At 42.1% G+C, this 24,355-nt stretch overlaps 1 protein-coding gene across 2 annotated transcripts in view; it reads right to left on the bottom strand.

The window, feature by feature from the left end:
* Window positions 1-24,355, bottom strand: part of SNX25 (sorting nexin 25) — a 115,382-nt gene that overhangs the window by 29,205 nt on the left and 61,822 nt on the right. For both annotated transcript variants that reach the window (XM_081046063.1, XM_081046062.1), the window contains exons 7-8: window positions 13,541-13,722; window positions 8,296-8,427 (exon numbers count right to left, since the gene is read on the bottom strand). In XM_081046063.1, coding sequence (XP_080902189.1) covers window positions 8,296-8,427; window positions 13,541-13,722 — 314 coding nt within the window. The remainder of the gene's footprint in view (window positions 1-8,295; window positions 8,428-13,540; window positions 13,723-24,355) is intronic.

The raw sequence follows: 24,355 nt of genomic DNA, 5'->3' as shown, positions 1-24,355 counted from the left end.
CAAGATGCGGAGAGTTAAGGCTAGAAAAAAAGATTTACGTGAGTTTTTCAGTTTTGTCTCTGATATCTGCCCCTGGTTCCCCCAAGAAGGAACGATTGATCAAAAATATTGGAAGAGAGTTGGAGACTGTTTTAATGATTACTATCGGGTTTTTGGACCCAACAAGGTCCCTGTATCGGCATTCTCATATTGGAATCTGATTAATGATATCCTAAAAATACATTCCTCAGACGCAGATGTTAGAGAGATCTTACAGACAGGGGAAACAGTCCTAAAAGAGAGTTCCCGCCCCCCTTCTGTCTGCCAATCTGTTTCAATAGACATGCCAGAGGAACCTAAAAAACAAACTGATAATCAGGAAGCCTCTGCCTTAGAGAATCACCCATTAAAAGACCCCCCTAAAATCTACCCTTCCCTTTTGGCCTTTAATAATCAGGACCAGCTCTCCCCAAGAGACCAGATAGATTTAGAGGAACAAGCTGCCCGCTATAATAAAAAAGAAGATCCCTGGGGCCTCGCCGCGCCAACCTTGCGCGCCCCTTCACAAAAAATACATACCCCTCCCCCTTATGTCCCCCCTCAGGAACTCCCAACATTCTATAACCCAGTCTTAAACCCAAACCCACCCCTATTCCCTCAAGACACCCTAGTTCAAAACACCCCATCCTTAACCGATCCCATTAGGCAGGCAAAAATATCTTTAACCCAAGAAATTTCTTCTCTTAGAGAGACACTCCAACAAAAACGCGAACATATGCAACTCCTAAAGGAGCTGCATGCCCTTGAAAAAGAACTTAAAACCTTAATGCCTAACCAAAACCCTGAAAAACCTCAAAAAGGCCCAATACTTAATAAAAAGACCCTAATGACCTTTCCAGTTACCCGCAGCCAAAACCGTGGCCCACCCTCTCAAGAGGATACAATGGAAGAGACTGACAATGAACCCCCCGACTCTCATAATCCCCCCTCGGCCGATGAGGCCTCTGACACAGAAGACCCAGAAGATAACACTCCCAACTCCAATGATCCCACTGGCCAAAAATATCACCGGCTAGGCATCAAACATATTAAAGATTTAAAAGGTGCAGTAAGCTCTTATGGCCCGACAGCGCCCTACACCTTGGCAATTCTTGAAGGTCTCAGTGACCGTTGGCTCACACCCAATGATTGGTTTAAATTAGCTCGTGCCACCCTTTCTGGGGGGGACCACGTCCTCTGGCACACAGAGTTTAAAGAAAACTGCCGAGAGATAGCACAGCGCAATAGTGAAAATAGAACAACAAGATCATGGACTCGGGATAAATTACTAGGAGAAAAACCCTATCATACCAATGAAATCCAGGCAACTTTTCCCCCGGGGCTGTTAGCTCAAATTCAGAACGCTGGTCTCAAGGCGTGGCGCCGCCTACCTCCAAGAGGCTCCGCTACCACCTCCCTGGCAAAGATTCGTCAGGGCCCCGAGGAGCCATATTGTGAGTTTATCAGCAGACTCACCGACGCCGCCGAACGGTTGGTCGGAGAAGGCGAGAACGACAGCGCCTTTGTTAAACATTTAGCCTATGAAAATGCTAACCCCACTTGCCAGGCAACCATTCGCCCCCACCGTGGAGGCAACCTTGCTGACTACATTAAACTATGCTCAGGGGTTGGAGCCTCCCATACCTTGGGACTCGCTATCGGAGCCGCCCTCCGAGACTTTGCCTCAAACAAGCCTCCTAATCAACAATCTAGATTATGTTTCTCCTGTAAACAACCTGGACACTTTAGTCGAGATTGCCCAATAAAAAATAGAGGTCCACAACCCCAAAATTCATCACAGCCCCCACCGACACCCTCCAGACCAATGCCTTCCACCGTGTGCCCAAGATGTCGACGGGGCAAACATTGGGCCTCTGATTGTTATTCTAAAACAGATATTGAAGGTATCCCCCTTTCCAGGAAACCGGGAAACCCCAATCGGGGCCAGCCCCTGGCCCCTCCATCGGGACACAACCTAGGGGCTGTCAGGTTTGTTCCCCAACAACCAAGTCCTCAGATCCTCCCAGCTCAAGTGTCGGTTCCCTCCACCGGGCTACCCCCGGAAGCGCAGGACTGGACCTCTGTGCCGCCGCCGACTCAATACTAACCCCAGACCAAGGGGTCCAACTCGTTCCCACCACCACGACGGGACCTATGCCCCCGGGAACATTTGGACTTATATTGGGACGGGGCAGCTCTTCCCTCGCCGGCCTGAATATAATCCCAGGAGTCATAGATAATGATTATACAGGACTCATACAACTCTTAGCCTCGGCCCCTCTGGGCCCTGTATCCATAGTAAAAGGCCAAAGGATAGCACAGCTTGTGCTTCTCCCATTAGACACCTCTAATAAACAATATCTGACACCAAAGAGACGGGAGTCCGCCTTCGGCTCCTCAGATGCCTATTGGATACAACAGGTCACTTTAGAGAGGCCACTTTTAACCCTGTACTTAGATGGAAAAAAATTTCAAGGTTTAATAGACACGGGAGCGGACGCAACAGTCATCTCAGATAGATACTGGCCTTCAACATGGCCCTCTAAAGCCTCATATACCCATCTACAGGGCATAGGACAATCAGCCAATCCCAGACAAAGCTCTAAAATACTCTCATGGGAAGACGAAGAGGGCAATACTGGTAAGGTCCAGCCATATATTATTTCTGGAATTCCCATTAATCTGTGGGGCCGTGATATCCTATCACAACTCAAACTTATCATGTGCAGCCCCAACGAAATAGTTGCTCAACAGATGCTTAACCAAGGCTATCTCCCTGGACAGGGACTGGGAAAAGCTGGTCAAGGGATAAAAAATCCCCTCTCTATAAAGCCCAACCCTAACCGACAAGGATTAGGCAGTCAGGATTTTTCCTAGCGGCCATTGATCCTCCTGCACCCCATGCGGAGAAGATAAAATGGAAAGATAATTCCCCCGTTTGGGTGGACCAATGGCCACTACCTGAGGAAAAGTTGTCCGCAGCTTCTCGGTTAGTGCAGGAACAATTAGCGGCAGGACATATAGAACCAACTACTTCGCCATGGAATACACCCATTTTTGTTATTAAAAAGAAGTCTGGGTCTTGGCGCCTCCTTCAGGATCTCAGAGAAATTAATAAAACCATGTTCTCCATGGGAGCCCTCCAACCAGGCCTCCCTTCCCCGACAGCTATCCCAGCTAACTATCACAAGATTATTATAGACCTTAAAGATTGTTTCTTTACCATTCCTTTACACCCCCTGGACAGAGAGCGTTTCGCATTTAGCCTGCCTGTAACCAACTTCAAGGGTCCTATGCAGCGCTTTCAGTGGAAAGTCCTCCCACAAGGCATGGCCAATAGTCCCACCCTATGCCAAAAATTTGTGGCACAAGCTGTGGATCCTGTTAGAACACAATGGCCCACTATTTATATTATTCATTATATGGACGATATCCTTCTAGCAGGAAAGACCACCACAGAGGTACTCCAATGCTGCCAACACTTAACTCACAATCTTACCACTTATGGACTCCAACTTGCCCCCAATAAGATCCAGCTCAAAGACCCCTACTACTATCTGGGATTTGAGCTACATAATCAGTCCATAACCACCCAAAAAGTCCAACTTAAAACTAGTCATTTATACACTTTACATGACTTTCAAAAATTTTTGGGAGATATTAACTGGCTTCGACCATACTTAAGGCTCACTACAGGAGACCTCAAGCCCCTCTTTGATATTCTTCAGGGAGACTCAGACCCTCTCTCCCCTCGAGAGCTGTCGCCTGAGGCAAAGGGCTCTCTTCAATTACTAGAAAAGGCAATTCAACAACAACAAGTCACCTTTCTATCATACAAACAGCCCTTCTCCCTCATTATTTGTGCAACCCCTCATACACCTACTGGGGTCTTATGGCAAGATAATCCCCTCTTCTGGGTTCATTTACCCTCCTCCCCGTCTAAGGTCCTAGTCACATACCCATCCCTGGTAGTCAAACTTATTAAGATAGGAAGAGAAAAAAGCCGACAACACTTTGGCAGGGACCCTGATCAGCTCATTCTCCCCTACACTAAAGAACAGCTTAATTGGCTAACCCAAAATAACGATGACTGGATCATTTCCCTTACATCATTTCAGGGCAAGATAGATAATCATTATCCCCCTAATAAACTCCTACAGTTCTCCAGACTACATCCCTTTGTTTTTCCAAAGATAACAGCCACTAAACCATTACAAAATGCCGCCTTGGTTTTCACGGATGGGTCTTCTTCTGGCGTAGCAGCATATGTCATTAACTCACAAAGATTTCAGGTGCAGTCTCCATTTCAGTCTGCCCAACTTGTTGAACTTTATGCCGTTATAAAAGTGTTTAAAAAACTACAGGAGTCACCCTTTAACTTGTACACTGATAGTGCCTATATCGCCCTGTCTGTGCCCCAACTAGAAACAGTGCCATATATCAAGCCCTCTACCAGCGCTGCCAAACTTTTTCAACAACTACAACATCTCATACTACAAAGACAGACCCCATTTTTCCTTAGTCATCTTCGGGCTCATACTGACCTCCCTGGACCTCTTTCACAGGGCAATGCTATAGCAGACAATCATACCCGCTTAGTATGTCCCTTAACCTTAGATCCTATAACGCGAGCCACCCAATTCCACAACTTACATCATGTCAATGCCCACACACTTCGCTTGTTATTCAAAATTACCCGAGATCAGGCTAGACACATTGTTAAAAGTTGCTCAGGGTGCATAACCTTTCTGCCTCTTCCTCACCTAGGAGTTAACCCAAGGGGCTTACTCCCTGGACAAATCTGGCAGATGGACATTACACATATTCCTGAATTCGGCCATTTAAAGTATGTACACGTAACTATAGATACCTTCAGCGGCTTCATGGTTGCCACCCTTCATGGGGGCGAGGCTACAAAAAACATCATAGCCCATACCCTCCAATGCCTTACCACACTAGGAAAACCTCAAACTATAAAAACAGACAATGGACCAGGGTATACCTCCCAGGCATTTCAAGCCTTTTGTGCTCAATTCCAAATCAAACACGTCACTGGCATCCCTTACAATCCCCAAGGCCAGGGCATTGTAGAGCGAGCCCACCAGACACTCAAAAACACCATCAACAAGTTAAAAACCACCACTGCCTATCCGACCAAAGGATCTCCTCGTAATGTTCTCAGCCATGCATTGTTTACCCTTAATTTCCTACAACTTGACGCTCAGGGAAAATCGGCTGCCGATCGCTTCTGGCACCAAGAAACAAAAAATCAATATGCTACAGTTATGTGGAAAGATCCATTAACCTCCAAATGGAACGGCCCCGATCCAGTCCTCATTTGGGGACGTGGGTCAGCCTGCATTTATGATTCTCAGGAAGGCGGCGCGCGATGGCTGCCAGAGCGTCTCGTTAAGCCTGTCAACACCCCAAATCCAAATAACACATAAAGACTCCAGGGATATCTTCCCTGAGAAAATCTCTCTCTCTTTTCACAGGACATAAAGTTCTTCATGGAGTCCTTCACTTTGACACTCTTCACATTCCTCATCATCCCCGTTTACGGAGGGTTTGGGCCCCCCGTAAGCCGCGAGCAGCTATACAGACAGCTCTATGGCAACCCATGTGACTGCCCGGGAGGCACAGTGCCCAGTGGATACCTCCGTGCCCACACCGAGGAGCCAGCCCCACAAGGACAGGTAGATTTAGCATACTTAGCATCCACTGATTGCGGTAATAAAGTAGCCTACCTCGCCTATAATCCTAATATAAAGGGGGGATTCGGACTAGGAATAGATGAAACACAATGGACCTGTACCAATAAGCCCCGCATTATTCCCCCCATTGCAGGACTACCACCGCCCTGCCCCAGCGAATGCAGCTATTTTGATCAAATGCATTCTTCCTGCTACACAACCACCCAAATTTGTACTGGCTCAGACAACCAAACTTATCTCACAGCCATGTTATTGAGACGTAGGTCCGCCACATTCGGAGGCGATTGGGACTCCACCTCCCTCTCTGACAATAACAAATATAGTCAGGCGGGCTGCAGTGGTACAATTGGAAATAAAGTCTGTTGGCCAACTAAAATGCCTGTCCACATTTCAGATGGCGGAGGGCCAAATGACATATTAAAAGAGACTCTTGTCACTGAGCACATTCAAAAAATACTCCACCACCTATTCCCCCCTTTAACTTACCACCCCTTGGCTCTCCCAAAATCCCGGGATATGGATTTAGACACACAAACCAACAACATTCTCGAATCCACCTTCTGGGCCTTAAATCATTCCAACCCTTCTCTTGCCCAGGACTGCTGGCTTTGCATGACTATGGGAACTCCCATACCTACTGCAATCCCCTCCAATATCACAGTAAACACACAAATCTCTAACTGTTCCCGTCTCTCCCTTCCTCTTAGAGTTCAACCTGTAGGATTTAATACCTCCCCCTGCTATCAGGGACAATTTCAAAACAACACTTTTGATGTAGATCTAGGGTTTGTCACTTTTACTAACTGTTCTGACATCATTCAAGTTAACGGAACCTTGTGTTCTAGCCCTGGACAAGTTTTCATATGTGGGAACAGCCTCGCTTACACCACGTTACCCACCAACTGGACTGGACTTTGTGTCTCAGCTAGTCTCCTCCCTGATATCTCTATTATCCCAGGAGACACACCTGTCCCTCTCCCCAGCCTAGAATTTGCCACCGGGCGCCACAAGCGTGCTATTACAGCCATTCCCTTACTCGTAGGGCTAGGAATTACTGCTGGAATAGCCTCGGGTACCGCGGGAGTAGGTGTTGCAGTCCAGTCCTACAATAAACTATCACGCCAGCTGATAGATGATGTCCAAACACTTTCTGGGACCATCAATGATCTCCAAGATCAGATTGACTCTTTAGCTGAAGTAGTCTTACAAAACCGTCGAGGCCTAGATCTTCTCACTGCAGAACAGGGAGGTATCTGCTTAGCTTTACAGGAACGCTGCTGCTTCTATGCTAACAAGTCTGGGATCGTCCGAGACAAGATCAAAAAACTACAAGAGGACCTAGTAAAAAGACGCAAAGAACTCTTCGAAAACCCACTCTGGACGGGTCTCAACGGACTTCTCCCCTACCTGCTCCCCACCCTTGGCCCCCTCCTATGCATCCTTCTCTTAATAGCCTTCGGGCCATGGGCTTTTAGGCGCATTACTGACCTCATTAAAAACCAAATCGATGCTGTTTTGGCCAAACCAATCCAAATCCATTATCAGCGGCTAGCAACAGGGGACGGCCTCGAAGAAGGCTATCTTGGCTTCCTCCCCACGGGGACGACATAATACTAAGGGTATGTCTACTCCCCCCACGAGTTGGGGAGGGGTATGGGCACCTAGGTGAGTGCAAAGCAAAGCATTTGCAAGGAAAGGGCTCGACTCACAACGGTCGGCTCCCTTTAACTTTCCTGAGAACATACCTGGTTTGCATAGAGGTTGGTATCAAAAAATCTCTACCTCTCCTCCACAAAAGATACCCAAAACCATCCAATAACGAGCTCTGCTCGTTGGAGGAACCAGGCCTCTGTTCCCTCACTCGGTCAAGGCCCACCTCCTTAAAACAAACAAAAAGGGAGGAGATGTCGGAAGCCATAGAAATCCCCAGGCCTTGCCTAGGCAGAACTTCCTGGTCATAAAACCCAAAGCCCGCGCGCGCCAAACCCAGAGCCCGCGCGCGCCAAACCCAGAGCCTGCCCATTTCCTTGTACCTCATATGGCATCGCCCTGTCCTAGCCTATCAGCCCGCGACAAGTACCTCGCCACCCTATGACATAGCATATCCCACCCCCATCTGACATAGCTATATATATAACCCGCCATCGTAATAAAATTTTGAGGCTTGATCAGATCCCTGTCTTGCCTCCATTCTTCGCGTCTCCTGTCTCCCCTTTTTTTTTCATCCTCAACAGGTTTCTTCCCCTCGTCCCACGTTGCATTGTCCTGCCGGTCGGGACAACATGAAACTCAATTCAGTATGTTGATACATTTATAAATCCTTTTTTCCTTTGACTATACATTCAAAGGCACCTTTTGTAAAAATAAAATCTAATTTTATTTACCATTATGGGCTAGAACATAATGCCAATATTATATTTGGTTTAAAATATTCTTTTAAAATATTCTTTTAATTTTTATCTTACAGCTTCATTGAGAAACAGACACCTAACAGAAACTGCCTAACATGCAAGTTGTCATCAGCTAATGGTTAATATTCCTTTGAGCCTAAATATACTACTACCTTGTTAGCATTCTTTAAATACTCCACAGACTCCCAAAAACTAATCAGAGCCCTCTTGTCCATCCTTTCCATGTACATTCGAAAGTGCTCTCGGTAGAAAGTGTTGGCCAAGATATCTTCAAATTGAAGAATCTATTAAGAGAATTAAAAAAAAAAAGTTTTTAAAAAATAAAATTTTAAATTATCAGTTTGCTTTAACTTCCAACGGATTAATATCTGCATTCGGGGAGGCGGGGATGTCTCATTTTTTAAGGTCACAGCAATGTAATATAGAACTTCTCTCGCCCTCCTAAATTTTAAATGGAAAAAATGTACTGAATATTCAAAATGCACATACGAGTATTCAACAAATACCAATTTTCTATTAATCATTCACTCATTTATTTGTCATTATCTCTGTATCAGGCACATTTCTAGGAAATGAAACAGACAAAAATCCCTACCCCAAGGGATGTCTGCTAAAACCAATAGGTGCCAGTAATAGAAAAACTGAAGAGAAATCTATTAAAGACCAGGAAGCTGAAGTCTAATAATTTGGCATTTTTGTTTTCTATCCTATTTTCATGTAGGAAATCCACAACTGATTTTATATCTTGACCTTTTGTTTAGAGTATCACATTCATTAAAAAAATATTTTGTAAGCATCATTTTAATTGAGCCATAATATTCCATTGTATGGATATACCTACATTACCCCTTTATTATTCTAAATGCATACAGAAGAAAAATCACAATATGAAGACACAGTGGGAACAATCTTGAACATGGACTGCAGTAAAGTGAGAAAGCAGATGACCTGCATAATAATAATTTATAACTCAATTAATTAGGAGAAATGCCTCAAATTAATTTAGAAAGAATTTAAGTCCCACGTCCTTGGTTCTTAATTAAAGAAAAATAATGACATCTAAGTAAAACTCAAATACAATTTTCAAAACCTTGTATTTTAAGATTCCTAATATTGTGGCAGTGGGAAATTCAGAAATGTTGTCAGTAAGAATTTTCTAAGACCAATGTTCATTCATATGGTCAACACGCACTCAACTCTTCTGCCCCCGACAGAAAGCCCTCAATCTGTTCTGTGGGCAGAAAGGGACAGGCATGTTTTTCTAACTCTGGTAACTAATTAAAGGAGAAGGCCATCCGTCGCTGTAGACCATTTATTAATGGTTTATAAATGGTCTATAAATAGATCTAATGGTCTATTAACCAGTTTCCATAAACATCTCACACCATTAGTAGCTAGCTAGTTTACTAACTTTGGGAGACTGTAGCCTTTATCTTTACTTTATGTAAACCATACCGGTGAAGCAATTTGAAGTACAAATCCTAACTGTACATGCTCCGAAGAGGTTTGATGGAACTCATACCAACTCTGGTTAGAAATGACAGATCACTCAGAAAGCTACTGATTTGTAATATAGGGAAGAGCAGAGCAGGAAGGACATTCAACAAATTCTAAGGAAAGTCTTCCCAATATAATTTTATTCAGATCAAATGCATTCCAAGTTAGATACAGATTCATGTATTTGCAAAATTAAGTTCAAAACATCTTCTAAAATATTAGCTATTGTTAGACTCGTTTATTGTGCCTTACGAATACTCTATGTTCAGGCCCAAAAGTGCAAATATATACAAATAAATGATAGTTAATATATCTCAAGTATAATGAAACATCTGCTATATCTCGTATCTTGGCTGGTGAATTAACCAAATTCCCTACTCCATTTGTTTTTTTTTCTCTTGAAGCTGGCATGAGCATTTCACCGTGTAATACCTACACTATTTGGAAACAGATACGCCTAGGTTTGATCCTGGCTCTACTACATTCTAGTCCTGTGAGCTTTACGTTACTCCATCACTCTGAGCATCGGCCTTCACCTGTAGGATGAGGACAGTACCACCTACTTACAGGTTGCTTTGGGACTTCGAACAGCTGTTGTGAATCACAACAAACAACACACACTAATCAGGAAAAGCATGAACCAGGATTTTAGCTAAGAAGGTAAGACAATGACAGGCGCCAAAAATCGGTAGTTTACAGAGGTCACTTTCTAGATGAATAAACATGGAATGAAAGTATTAGATTAGTAGGTCTTGAGTGGGGTTGAGAGATTACAAAGGGCACAAAGAAACTTTTATGGGTGGTGGATATGTTTACTACCTTGATGGTGATGATGGTTTCATGAGTATATATGTATGTCAAAACTTATTTGTACACACTCTAAATACATGCAGTGAATTGTATGTCTTTATACCTTAATAAAGCTGTTTTTTAAAAAATAACCATTTCATCAAGCCTTAACAACAGAATTGCAGATAAATGATGTACACGATGTTTATACTGAGGACCCCCTGACAAGAGAACATATTTTGGAGTAATTTTTCTATTTATAAATTGCTGGATTTGATTTGCTAATATTTTGTTAAGAATTTTTCTGCTTAGGGTCATGATGGATACTGGTCAGTAGTTTTCTTGTAATGTTTTTCTCTAGTTTGGTATCAGAGTTACCCTGGCATCCTATGAAGAGTTCCCTTTTCCTCCAGTATTGAAAGAGTGTAGTTAAGATAGGTATTATCTTTGCCTTAAAACGGTTAATAGAATTCACTAGTGAAATGATGTGAGACTGAAGTTTTCTTTTTGGGAAGGTCTTAAATTATGAATTCATTTTCTTTACTATATCAAGGATAATTAGATTATCTGTTTCTTTTTGAGTCAGTTGTGGTAAGTTGTATTTTCAAAGGAATTCATCTCTTTCATTTAAATTGTAAAATTTATTGGCTTAAAGTTCATAATATTCCTTTGTTATCCTTTTAAAGCGTGTAGGATCTATAAGGATGTCTCTCTCTCCTTCCTAATATTAGTAATTTGTGTCTTCTCTCTTTTTTTCTTGATCAGTCTAACTAGAGTGTATAAATATGATTGATCTTCTCAAAGAACTGTTACCTTTCAGTTTCATGATTTTTTTTTGTTCTCTATTTCACCGATTTCTGTTGTTATACTACTACCTTCTTCCTAGTTATTTTAGTTTTAATTTGTAGGTTCTTAAGGTAAAGATCATTAATTTTAGAGTTTATTTTTCTTCTGGTTGAATTCCTTGTTCGGAAGTCTATTTTGTCTGATGTTAACTTTAGATTTCCTACATTTAGTGTTTACATAGCATGCCTTTTCCCCTCCTTTTACTTTCAACTTATCTATGCCTTTATATTTAGTTTCTTACAGACAACATATAATTAAGCCTTGCCTTTTATTTATTCACTCTTAATTGGAGGGTTCATCTAATTTTGAAGGCTACATTCTGAAATAAAGTTAGTGGTGATTCGTCTAGATCACATATGATTAGGCAAAACTGCTCTACCTGTTTATAAAAATATCAGAATGGCCCCAAACTAACTAAGGTCTTACCTTTAGAACAGCAAGCAACATTAAATATTAGAATTCTATTATACTATCTGAGCCTTCCAGTCCAAAGACTAAAGGAAATGATTTTACTCTGAGGATAAACTGTTGCAACAGAAATGGGTTTCTCCTTTCATAAATATCTGGAGGAACAAGTCAAAACGGAGCTAGAACCAGATGAAGTCTAAACATAGTAGGAACTTCCAGATAACCTGCAATGAAATCACGTTCGAATCTTCTAAAATGAACTTCCTTTATGATTCTCAGGGTTTGCCTCTGCCATGACGTCTAAATCACATCATCTTTTGACTAGGTGGCAACCATCAGGTGCTTCTCTTAGGTGTGTATCTCCCATCTCTACTGGGTCACTTACCTTTTCATTTTATAATTACATGGGACTCTTTGAGAGCAGGGACTCTATCTTATTCATTTTGTATCCTCGTACCGTGCACTGTAACTGAAAGATTATAGACCCTCAATAAATGTCTTTTGAAAGAATGAATGAATGAATGAACAGAACACAAGAAGATGACCTCATCTATAATAAATGTAGCTAGAAATGTATTTAAGAGGCCAGCGGCTGAAGGAGGAAAAGGACAATATCCAATCTGCCAAATCCACTCTCTCTCCAATACTCACCAAAAGGTGAAGTTTTCACTTCAGACCACAAAGCCAAAATCACAGAAAGGTGTATTTGCTAACAGCAAAATAAACAGAACTTCAGTGGTTAGTGGACACCTCTATAAAACAAGCGCTACTCAGGGCTGCATTTATGCCACTGGTGCAAGATGCTGCAGAAGAGTTGGTCCAAGTGGAACATAAACTTTCCTGAAGAGGCTGTGATGCAGACCGGGCCAGAAGCCAGGTAAAAGTTCATCATTGGAATAGAGAGGCAGGAGAAAGTCACAGAGGAGCATCTGAACTCAAATCAAGAGCTGAATGGAAAAGATCAAGAAACTAAAAATCAGAGTAAGTGAGGTTAGAGGCGGTAGGCAGAGTTAAATTATACTGACATTGGTTCTTTGTGGCTAAGTGCCACCCTACAAAAGAGGAGTTTGGAGTTTACCTTAAAGTCCTGATCTCATGTAGTCCAGCCAAGCTCCTCAGGGGGTGGCTGTTTCCTTCAGTCCTAGCATGTTTTCAGTCTTAGAAGACAAGCTTGGTCCTTGACAATAAGGGCAGGTACGAGGTAGGGCCAGGACACTGTCCTAAGCTCCAAGGTTTAAGGACTTGGTATTAGAAGGCACAAACTTTTGTTGTACAAAAACAGTTACCGGTATGTTATGGTTTAATAAGAAAGCATTCAGATTTGTCAATCAACTAGATCTGGGTTTTTATCTAGCTCTGCCTCTTCCTATCTGTGTGGCCTGAGGTAATTTACTTAAACCAACTGTATTTCTTCACCTATAAAATGGGAACATTGAGTATATATTTAGTAAACATGTGGTGAGAGCTAAGTACAATAACTTGTAAGATAACTTCTACTTTGTAGATGGGTATTTCTATACAAGTGATAGTGAGTAATATAATTGGGCTCTTGCACATATAAATATGCTCCTGTAGGACGGTGGGAGGGCAAAAGAGGCAAGGGAAAATACACACAGGCACATGCACACACGCATACACACCCCTCATGCCTATGCATTACACCTACTACCATTCACAGAAGTCAAGGACACCAAATACTACAGTTCTTTCACTCAGAAAAGCAAACGTATGAGTCCATGTTCTCTGTAACATATGTCTTAAGATACATACCTAAAAAATTAAAAGACTGTGTATATGATTCCATGAGTGTTCATCACAAACATGAAATGGTCAAACCAAGAAACTACAAAGTTCTACCTTCTGGCTTGGAGGCCCTTCCCCCTCATCCAAGGCCCCGTCCTCTTGCTGGTCATAGGCAGGGCCTCCCAGAATTCTGATTCTCTTCTCGCACTGCTTCTTTGCCACCGTCAGTTGATTAATGTACCTTTTCATGTTTCTGGCCCTCAGGAGGTCAGCTTTCATTGCAGCAGTTTCTTTACCTTGAATGGGATGGATGGACAGTATCTGGTCAGAGGACAAGTTACAAAAGAGGGAACACAACACGCTGAACCAGGTTAGTGTTGATGTGGTACATTTTGAACAACAGTGGGTACAGGGTAGGCTAGGCTAGGCTAGGCTAGACTAGAACAGAACAGAACAGAACAGAACAGAACAGAACAGAATAGAATTCATGCTAAACACATATACATACTCTCAAATAGAAATACCATTAATTTCTAAATATACCACTGACAAATCTTACTCAAGTATGAAACAATTTAAAAAACCTTTCTACACATAAAGTCACAAATCGATGTGCATGTGTGTATACATACATATGTATCTTTACACGTATGTGTATGCATGCATAGTATTTACAAGCATGCATGGAGTGTTATGTGTCAGGCACTGGCTAGGCACTGGGGTTTCAAGACCAATTGTTTGATCTCAGGGAACTTAAAGTCTAACAAGCAAGAAATCCAAAGATAACATGAGCAATTACCAGTGTAACATGGGCGCTAAAGCAAATGTGTAGGTATCACTGAACTACTTAACAGGCGATTCAAACCCAGATTTCCCTGGGGAAATTACATTCAAACAAAATGAATAGAGTGGCGTGTGGGAGACAGAGCATAGCAAGTGTGAAAGTGAAAACCCTGAGACAGGAAAGAGAACAGAGCTTTGGAGGAACTGAAACAATGCCAGCATAGCAGATGCAAAAGGCGCTAGAATGATCCAAAATGACTCTGCAGTAGGCAAGGGCCAGAAGATGCAAAGCCTTTCAGTCCATAGAAAGAACTTTAGTCTTTAGCTCAAGAGCACAGAGAAGCTTTTTAAGGGTTTGTAAGCAAAAGCATGCCATAAAGGGATCTGTATTTTTAAAGATTACACAGGAAGCAGGATGAAAGACAGTTGGAAGGTGAAAGACAGCAAATAGAGAAGCCGGTGGGAAGGTCATTGCAGTAACAGAGACAGATGGTGGTGGCTTACACTAGGGTCATGGCAATGGCAGAGGAGAGGACTGGAAAGAATTGGGAATAACTTAGAAAGAGAACTAAAAGGACCTGGTGACTGACTGGACAGGGTAGAGGACAGGCTGCTGAGGAATGTGGGAAAAAAAGAGGTATCAAAGGCGGCTCCCAGGTTTCTGCCATGAGCAGCCATGGAGATGAAGGGGCTTTAAAAGATGGCTCACGGCCATCTTGGAAGTGAACCGTCCAGCCCCAAACAAAGAGCAAAAAGTCATCCTTGACAAATCCTGACCAAACTACAGATTCGTGGGCATGAGAGATGACTGTTGTTGAAGACACCACGTTTTAGGGTGGTTTGTTACACAGCAAAATATAACCAGAACAAGCAAACTAAGTTTGAGGCCATTTGAGCTTTCTAAGCAGAGACAAGAGGTGTGGAGTTAAAAAGTGTTTGACACTTAGATGGCAACTTAAGTCACGGGAGTAGGTAAAATAATCCAGGAAGAAAAAAAAATGCTTTACTGCAACAGCCTAACTGGTCACTATGCTTTCACCCCGCGCCCCCTCAGGCTTTATCTCAACACAGCAGCCAAGGCAATGCTATTCAAACATAAATCAGGTCACTTCATTCCTCTGCTTGGAAACCTCCAATACACCATTTCCCCCACAGCAAAAGCCAAAGTTTCTTAACGGGCAGTAAGGCCCTATACACTCTGGCTTCAGAGTCACCTCTCTGACTGACCCATCCCCTCCCACTGCTGTCCACTCTAGCCACCCTGGCTCCTTCCTGTTTGTTGTTTTTCTTTTTAAAATTACAGCTTTATTGACATATAATTCACATACCATACAAGTCACCTATTTAAAAATGTACAATTTAATTCCCTTTAGTATATTTACAGTTGTGTAACCATCACCAATCACTTTTAGAACATTTTCTCACCCCCAAAAGAAACCATGTACCATTAGCAGTCACCCCCCGCCCACAACCCTCTGGGCCCTAGGTGTTTCTACAGGGCTGCCTCTGTGGATTTGCCAATTTTGGACATGTCATGTAAGTGGCATCATACGTTACGTGGTGTTTGGTGATCAGCTTCTGAACACATTGGGTAGCTCCCTGCTCAGGGTGTAAAAGCCTGATGCATTCTCTCAGCCTGGCCCTTATATCCCCCATATTACCTGTGTGCCTCATTTCCACCCCTCTTCCAGGTCCCTAGTTCAGGTCTCAGGGAAGCCATCCCTGGCCACTCTCCCTGTCTGCAACTGCTACCCCTACCCTATACTACTTTTCTCCCTTTCGGCTTTACTTTTCTATGGAGCATATTGCCATGCCGCAGACTACACCATTTATCCTATTTGATGTCCTCATAAAGGTCGGCATTTTGTTTGTTTATACACGTCTGTTACCCAGTACCTACCACTCTGCTTGGCAACAGCAGGAACTCATTAAATGTTTCTTGAATGGGTGAATGAACTGTGTCAACTGTTATGGAGAGGTCAACAACAACACAGGTAACAATTTCTGAGTGCTGACTACATACACATCAGGTATTGTGCTCTTTCTAGAACTTTGGTTGTGAATGAGACAGGGTGATTATCCTCACACCTCCCACTCTTCAACTGAACTCCATATGGTTTCTATCCCTGCCCGCTTCCACCAAATCTGCTGTTGCCAAGATCACTAGTGACTTCCATGTTAAAACCAGCACAGAGTGTTCAGTAGAGTCTAAAATCAGAGTTAGATTAGAATTCTGGCTCTGCCCCTTATGAGCCATGTGGTGTTAGCAAGAATTTTAAAAAATGTAATAGAAAAAAGATTTACAATGGTTTGTTTCCTTAAGTTGACATTACATAATTTAAAGTAAAAGCAAAAAACTCACACAAAATTACTTTTTAAAAAGACTGCATTGAGCATTGCCTTGTAGAGAATGGACTGCTTTGCATACAAAACCTGAAGCATGGGGTTGAGGAAAGGCTTTTTTCTTTGAATGGGAAAGAAATGAGCTGGGTTTAATGCTGATGAGAAAGAACCAGCTAAGAGGGACAGAGAGGTGATAGACGAGGAATGAAATCCGGAAGACAGGAGAAAGGCGTGTCCTTCATTGGAACAATATGGATGGATGTGGACACAAGCACATTTGGAGACTGACAAGTGGCCGGAAGCAGAAGTAGCTCCCGGCAAACGGATTCTGTTTCCTTGACGAAGTGAGTGAAGTGATCTGCTTAGAGTGAGGTGGGTATAAAGAGCGAGTGATCAGAGGCCTAAAGAAATGGGGGGGAAGCATGAAATTCAAGGTAGAAAGCAGAAGGGCAAGCCCGCCTCAGAAACACTGTGAGACTGGTAGGCAATGTTTAGGGCCTAGGTGACCACTAGACAAATATAAATAATGCTAACCAGGTGAGATCACACCTTCTAGAGGTGGTCATAATATACCTGGCTTAGATTGGAACTACACTAATAAAAGCAGAGAGTCTGTGCTTTGTTTCTTGGTGCCCCTCAAAGTGAAGTCTCAACAATGTTTTACACATCTCAGCTGGAGACCTCCAATTCCTAAAATGATCATCACCTCTCTCATGTTCCACTCAGTCAATTTGTACAAATGCTTAAAATAGCACCCAGGCAGGCTGACCACATTAACTGAAAAAAACTTTGACAAGTACCACAAAACATTTTCTCTTTCAGAAGCAGCTTTTCCCAGTATTACCAGAGGGTCACAGGCAGACTTCAGATCAAGAGATGGCCTTGTTCGATAGGGTCTGTCAGATATTATGTTTTTCCATTTGTGTGCTGAGAAGGTATTTTCACTCGACTTCCATGATGGTTTCTCAACTTGTCCTATGCTAGGCTGATAGAGAAGCCCTGACCAAAGAACGTATTAACTCAACATTCATCTCAAGATGCAAAAATAATATTTCAGAGCCTCCTCAGTGGAAAGATAAAGATAAATGTAGCTTCCCCAAATTAGTCTATCGCAAACCAGGATGCTTTGTGTATGTACCTATAGAAACACAGCATGAAATAGCCAATTTTTCAGAAAAAAAAATTCATTTTAACATATATGTCCTTAAAGTCTAAATTTTGTGCATGACATTTAAATGACCATAAAATTTGGGGACAAAAAAATTGCTCTTACAAAAGAAACCTAGACCACAATATTAGTTTGGGCTTAAAACAAGCTAATACAGAGACATATATGTAGGAAGAAATGGACACATATTTATCAACAACCAAATTCTTCTTCTCCTAAGGAAGCTTAAAAGCCTTTCTAAAGGCACAAAAACTAGAATTAAATTACAAAGAGAAGGAAGCGGGGAAAAAAAGAAAAAGACGAAACCTTCATCTAAAACCCAGCTGCAGGGCTGAGAATATTCTGGTCTTCTACTTGAATGTTGCCTGCTCACGTGAATGCCTTCTGTTTGTTCACGGGCAGTAAATGCCACTTGTCTGATCACAAAGCTTGGCGCTGACAAACGCAACAGCAGCTTGTCGCTTAGACAATTCTGTGTATTTTTGCCTCAGAAAACGAATGCCACATTCAGGGCTAAAGGACTGACATAGAACCCAGGCAGCCCATGTGTCTGTCGTGCAAAAGTCCCTGTAAATCCAGCAATGCAGATGAATACGCTCCTTTGTGACCTGAAAACCCATTCAGCCAGGATATATTCAAGTCAAGAAAAGTACAGCCAAGCAGGTGTGCAACAACCACTGTGGCCCAGTTCAAGCCAGATTCACAGGGCTGTTTCTCTGTGAAGCCTTAGGTAACACTGTGCATTGTTAAGAAACGGCTGATCACACAACATTTAATCCAGCTATAAAAAGAAGGCCAAGACAATAAACAGTGGCAGGTGAAATTGGACGGCAGTGGCCCTTTAAATTGGTGCCACGATGAACACCCAAGTAAGTGATTTAATATTCTACAGCAATTAATTATAAATGGTTACTATTTCCCCCCCAAGAGTCTAGATTCTACTGAGGTAAATGGATTCATTTGGGTTCATTTGCTGAAAGTGACATTTGGACTAGACATTAGGTAAACCCTTTTGGCTATAAAGAGAAATCTATGAACAGGAGACCTATGAACACTATCACAGAACTACCTGTTACTATAAACCTTCCGCCATGACGTAGTTCTTCCTTAAGCAGGTGAAGTGGCTTACAGTAAAACACCAGCGGACAACTGTTAGGTACTATTTCTAATGAGGCAGAGGAGGGTGAAATAACTTACAGTGCAACAAACTAATGACTCCAGAAATAGCGCAAGTATAAATGGATTAAAATGGCACCCCTATATTTTTCGGGTATTAAAAAACGTAAACAGCAGAATATTTTTCTTTTCTCATAGAACATTACCAAATTCGAAGGCACATGCTAACAATAGCACCTCAGCAGGTTGACTGAAAAATTCAATGGGTAACTCGGCAAGGTTTGTCATTTCGGGCTGGATCAACCTTTGTAGTGGGGGCTGTGCTGTGTATGGTAGGGTCTCTAGCAGCAGCCCTGGGCTCTACCACTAGATGCCAGTAGCATCCCTTCCCCCAGATGGAACACAAAAACAGTCTCCAGACATTGTGAAATGTCCCCGGTCCCCTGGAGGGCAAAATTGTCCCCTCAAGCCCACATCATTGAGAAGTACTAATACAGAGGCATAACGTCTCTGTGGAGGTGAAGGAGACAGGCTACACACTTGTCCTCTTCCCCCCGACTTCCCAACATGTGGTTCTTCTCACCAGGAGGCACAGGTCTTTTCACACCACCCCCCAGGCAAACAAGGTGAGGAATTACGGGAGTTCCTCAGGAGAAAACGTCGGGCCTCCACTCCTCAACCTGTATCCACACTGACAAAATAACGAGGCTTTGAATCTTTCTTAAGCATGTAAAAAGAAGTTTTAATGAACCCCCTTGAGAGAAGGGTTCAAGAAACAGGTAAGTATTTACTTAGGGACTAGTCAAGTCTCAAAACGAGAAATGGTGCTTGACTTCTTGACATGAAGCTGACAGCAATTCCCAGGAATGATTCATCAACATGAACTTCCTCAAAATTATCTGAAGATCATCTCAAAGGCGGCCCAGGAACTAAAGAAAAGATTTACCTTACTTTTCAACTTGAGGCCTCAGTATGTTCTTTTTTAAAAAAGAACAAGTGGAATTCTCTTATCAAATCAAACATCTAGAATTTCCTACTCTAGAGTCACTCCACTTTAGGAGAAAGTGCATTTGAGTAATAACCAGAAATGACTGCAAGAGTTCATGGGGGAGCCACTCACGTTATAAGGGAGAAGACTTCAGAGACTGCACAAGCAGGCCTTGTACAGCCTGGTCAGTTGTGCCAACAGCACACCTTTTACTTCCCTTCCTTTAAAATTATTGAGCACGTCTTTGGTTTAAGGTCCTCTGACATGTTTGCAATACACTTTGAAACTAATAATGCCATACCATTAAATCCACACAGTAAACTACCAGGAGAACCCTGCTCCCAAATTAAAACTATGAGCTGAACAGATATGAGATATACACTTAGAAAACAGATCTGGCCCATATAATTTCTAAGTTTTGAACATGGCTCTCATAACATCTACCTGTGTGAATGAGCAGTGAGTGAGTGAGTAGTAAGAGTCCAGGACTAAAAATCAGGAGATGTGGGTTCGAGTTCCAGATCTGTGTGTGACTAAACAGTAGTTCTAGTCACACAGGGTATATAGTGTTTAACATCTTCGGACCTGAATTTTATTTGTATAAATGCAGGTATCAGAATATATGATGACTAAAGTTTTCCTGGGGGGCAGAGATGGGAGTAGAGCTGCCTATAAAATTATGAGACTAGAGAGAGTGTAATAGAAGTGCCCTGAGCCCCTCAAGGTCAAGAACGGACGAGGGTGAAGTAGGACCTTGGAGCAGATGTGCAGGCAGCAGTAATCACAGCACGAGGGCTGGGCAGGGAGAAACACTGGCAAGGGCCCCCAGAGCTATGACAGGGAACCAGCCGGGAGTGTTCTGTAAGTTTAGGTCATTCATAAATTAGGAACTGTTTGTATCAAATGTCTGCAATGCCAGAAATTCACATCATATCAAATCATTAGAAAGGACCCTGAGAAGATCAGCTCCCTTCTTTCACGTAGGAGAACCTTTAAATCCCAAATCAGACAAAAAGCTACAAGCTATCTTTATAAAAATAATTCCTAATGGAAATAATTATGGTTCTTATCAGCAAATAACTGCGAGTGTGTTCGTGTATACATATATACGTATTCGATATACTCCGAAGTTCTACAGTTCTACTAGATATATTCGATTCCAAAACTGTTTACTTATACTCTAAAGAAAAGAAGATGCACAATTTCATCAAAGCCTCCCAATCTATACTATAAGTGTACCACTCCCAAGCGTGTACTATTTATCTACAGCAGTTTGTAGCAGACTCAAATCTACGTCATGTCCTTTGTTGTTGTCAGCTGAATGAATATTACTCTGAATCACCTGAACTATTCTTGATAACATTTCAGGGTTCAGAACAGCAGAAAAGGAAGCTTTAAAGGGAGCTTTAAATATGACTCCTCCTACTGATATGGCTCCTCGTATTGCTAGAGAATGTACTCTGGAGGATGTCTTAATCACCAGAAGTAGGTCTTCAGTCATCCAACTAACATGTTTTTGAGTGCCCTTATGTGGTAGGTACAGCTGTGCAATGAATAAAATTATCCCTAAACTTAAGGAGAGCACAGTCTAACGAGCAGACAGGTAGACACACATGCGAAACTACAATACAATTTGATAAATGCAGTGAAAGTTGCATGTTCAGGATTCAGTAGTGGTGTGCACGTGTGGAGCAGTCAGCCCTACCCAGAACAGAGGTAACAGAGTTGAGTTAGAAAGATGGAGCGGCTCTCATTCCCAAATGGACTTGTCAGGTGGCTGTGGGCGGAGGGTACCACATGTACATAGATGAAGAAGACAGTTGTGGAACTTGAGTTCCTAAGACAACTCAAGCACTCTCTCTCATCTACGCAGGATCAGGGCAAGGGAGGTTGTGATCAGAGAAGAGACATTTGAGATAAAATATAAAGGATATGTAGGAGTTACCTAGGTAAAATGATATTGACAGTAGGGTAGCATTCCAGGAAGAAGAAACAGAATGTGCAAAGAATAGGAGGCAGGAGGAATCGGGGTAACTTGAGCAAACAGCAAAGTTACTGTGGCTGGAGTACAAAGAGAGGAAATAGGATTGCAGCAGATGAGGCTGAAGATCAAGATGAGCCCAAGTGAGCAGGACCTTGTAGGTTTCACATCAGGGGGTTTTCATTCTTACAGCAATAGAAAGATAACGAAGTGTTTTAAGAACGGAGGTGACATGGTAAGATCTATTGTTTTTAAATCACTATGGCTTCAATATGAAAAATATATTAAATAGGGGCAGGAGTGGACACAAGAAGACCAATGAAGAAACTATCGCTTCAAGAAAAAAGCTGGTGGTGGAAAATGGTGGTGCAGAAAGAGAACAGAGTTAAAACATATTTAGGGGGTCAATCTGCATGATGATAATGGACTAGATATAGGACATGACGGAGAATAAATGAATAAGGATGACTCCTAGGTTTCTGACTTACACGGATGGATGGTAATGCCATTCACAGAGATAAGAAACTACAGAAGACGACCACTTTTGTGGGGTTCTCACTTGGACATTTTCATTTGGCATCATGGAGTGATCTGGTCAATTCCTTAAGGTTTCAGAGGGCACACAATCTGGTAATTTCTCCCAACCTATTACATGGCATTTTTTTTCTTTAAATCCTCAAAGTATTTTCATAGTTGCATATTATTTCTTAATCATCAATGATTATGATTGAAAAAGACTTGCCAGAAACATCTTTATATGCAGTAACAAAACTATATTTGTAGCATATATACACTACATTCATAAGTAAAGTTTCCATCTGTAGGTTGAATCCTAAATATTCTTATGATCTTCCATCTGTTCATTCTTTTTATAAACTTCTTCAGTTTCCCACTCACCAGGAGAATGTAGAAACAAGGAGAAACAGCATTGGAAATGACAGTGCTCATAACTGCACACACAAGCTGGTAGCACCCTTACCCAGTCACTTGGAGATACAAATGAGACAGCCCTTTTCTCCAGGAAACCGGTGCACACAGGCAGGGCTTGTAGCAAATGGTTAATGTACAGACTGACACTTTTCCCTGATTCTTTGCCTGATGATATTTTTCACTATCTATAAAATGTAAAGATCTTCAAAAACAGCTCAACAATTACATTTGGGGAGCCTTTTCGCGCTAAAAATAAAACTTTCCTTAATGACTTTTACAGGGAGGAGGGAAAAACCCACATACATTTGTCTGGAAATAAAGATCAATTGAAGGAAGAATGAGGTATAGTGGCTTTCTAAACCAGTTTATAAAATAACCTTTTATTTGCAGCCACACTTCAAAGCTCCAAAGGTCACAGAGAAACAAGAAATGCTTCCTCTAATACTCAATATGTTACTGAATATTCAATTAAAAGAAAAAGTAAAAACAATGGGAAATGCTAAATTTGATCTTCCTTTTTTATAAAAAAAAAGTATATACATAAATTTTGACAACTTAATTATTTAAAATTGAAATCACCTACATATGAAATTCAACAGTGAGATAGCAGATGGTATGTGAATTAGAGGAATTCACATGAGACTGGAAGTCACATGTTAATATGCTCTTCTCAGATAACAGGGAACATAGCGTCAGCTTTGCAAAGATAATTGACTTGGAGACAGCAGAAATAGCCCATTAACTGTTATTTCTATACTGGTAACTTCCAAGTATTTCTCTTCACTCACACTGAGTAGAACTCTCCACAGAGTGAGTCCCTGCTTAAAAATACCAAACGGGCACTTTTTTATCCTCGTCATCCCAAATCCAGGATGCCTGAGACGAGTGAGCACTCTTACCTCTAAATAAGCCCTATTGTACCTTCCCTGACTTTCAATATCTTTACTGAGAAACCCTTTTTGACCATCTAGGACACTCAATCTAAAGACTGAAAAATGGAGTCCTAGAGAAATACAAGGACTTGTCCCACTAGGTTTCATTAGGGAGCTATCAGGGGAACCGCACTTAGACCAAGATCTCCTAACTCCTTTGGTACTTTTTCCTCTGCACCCCAAACTTCATCTCACCAACCTGAAGCAATGGGGCATAACAGAAATAGCAGCCGACTAGAAGTTACGAGCTCAGACTAATTCACGTAACTTCTCTAGACAGCCATTTCCTCACCTGTGAAGTCAGCAGGTTGTGCCAGCACTGTAATGTGCCATCATCTGATTCTTCCCCATATCCCATCAATGATCCAGTAGGCTCTTTTGCCTTCATAATCTTCCTCATCAATCCCTTCCTTTTCACGACCATTGATCCACATCCTAGATTGCAGTCCCTCATTCCTAGACACTGCATTGCCTCCTAGTTTAGGGATTCAATGGATGCAGTTTGTTTTGTTCACTACTGTACCATAATCACCTGGTCAGTGTTCGGTAAACATTTCTGAATGAACGCATTTGCACAGCCTTCCTTACTGGGCTGAGGTTGAGAATTAGTGTCTCTTCATAGTCTGTACCTTCATTTCCTTGTTTTTCACAGCTCCTATTTTCCGTCAGTGTTTCCAAGACACAAGGA

Source organism: Rhinolophus hipposideros, assembly GCF_964194185.1.
Source record: "Rhinolophus hipposideros genome assembly, chromosome: 4".
Lineage (NCBI taxonomy): Eukaryota > Metazoa > Chordata > Mammalia > Chiroptera > Rhinolophidae > Rhinolophus > Rhinolophus hipposideros.
The sequence above is the reverse complement of the archived record's forward strand: the minus strand, read 5'-3'. Positions and strand labels throughout refer to the sequence as shown.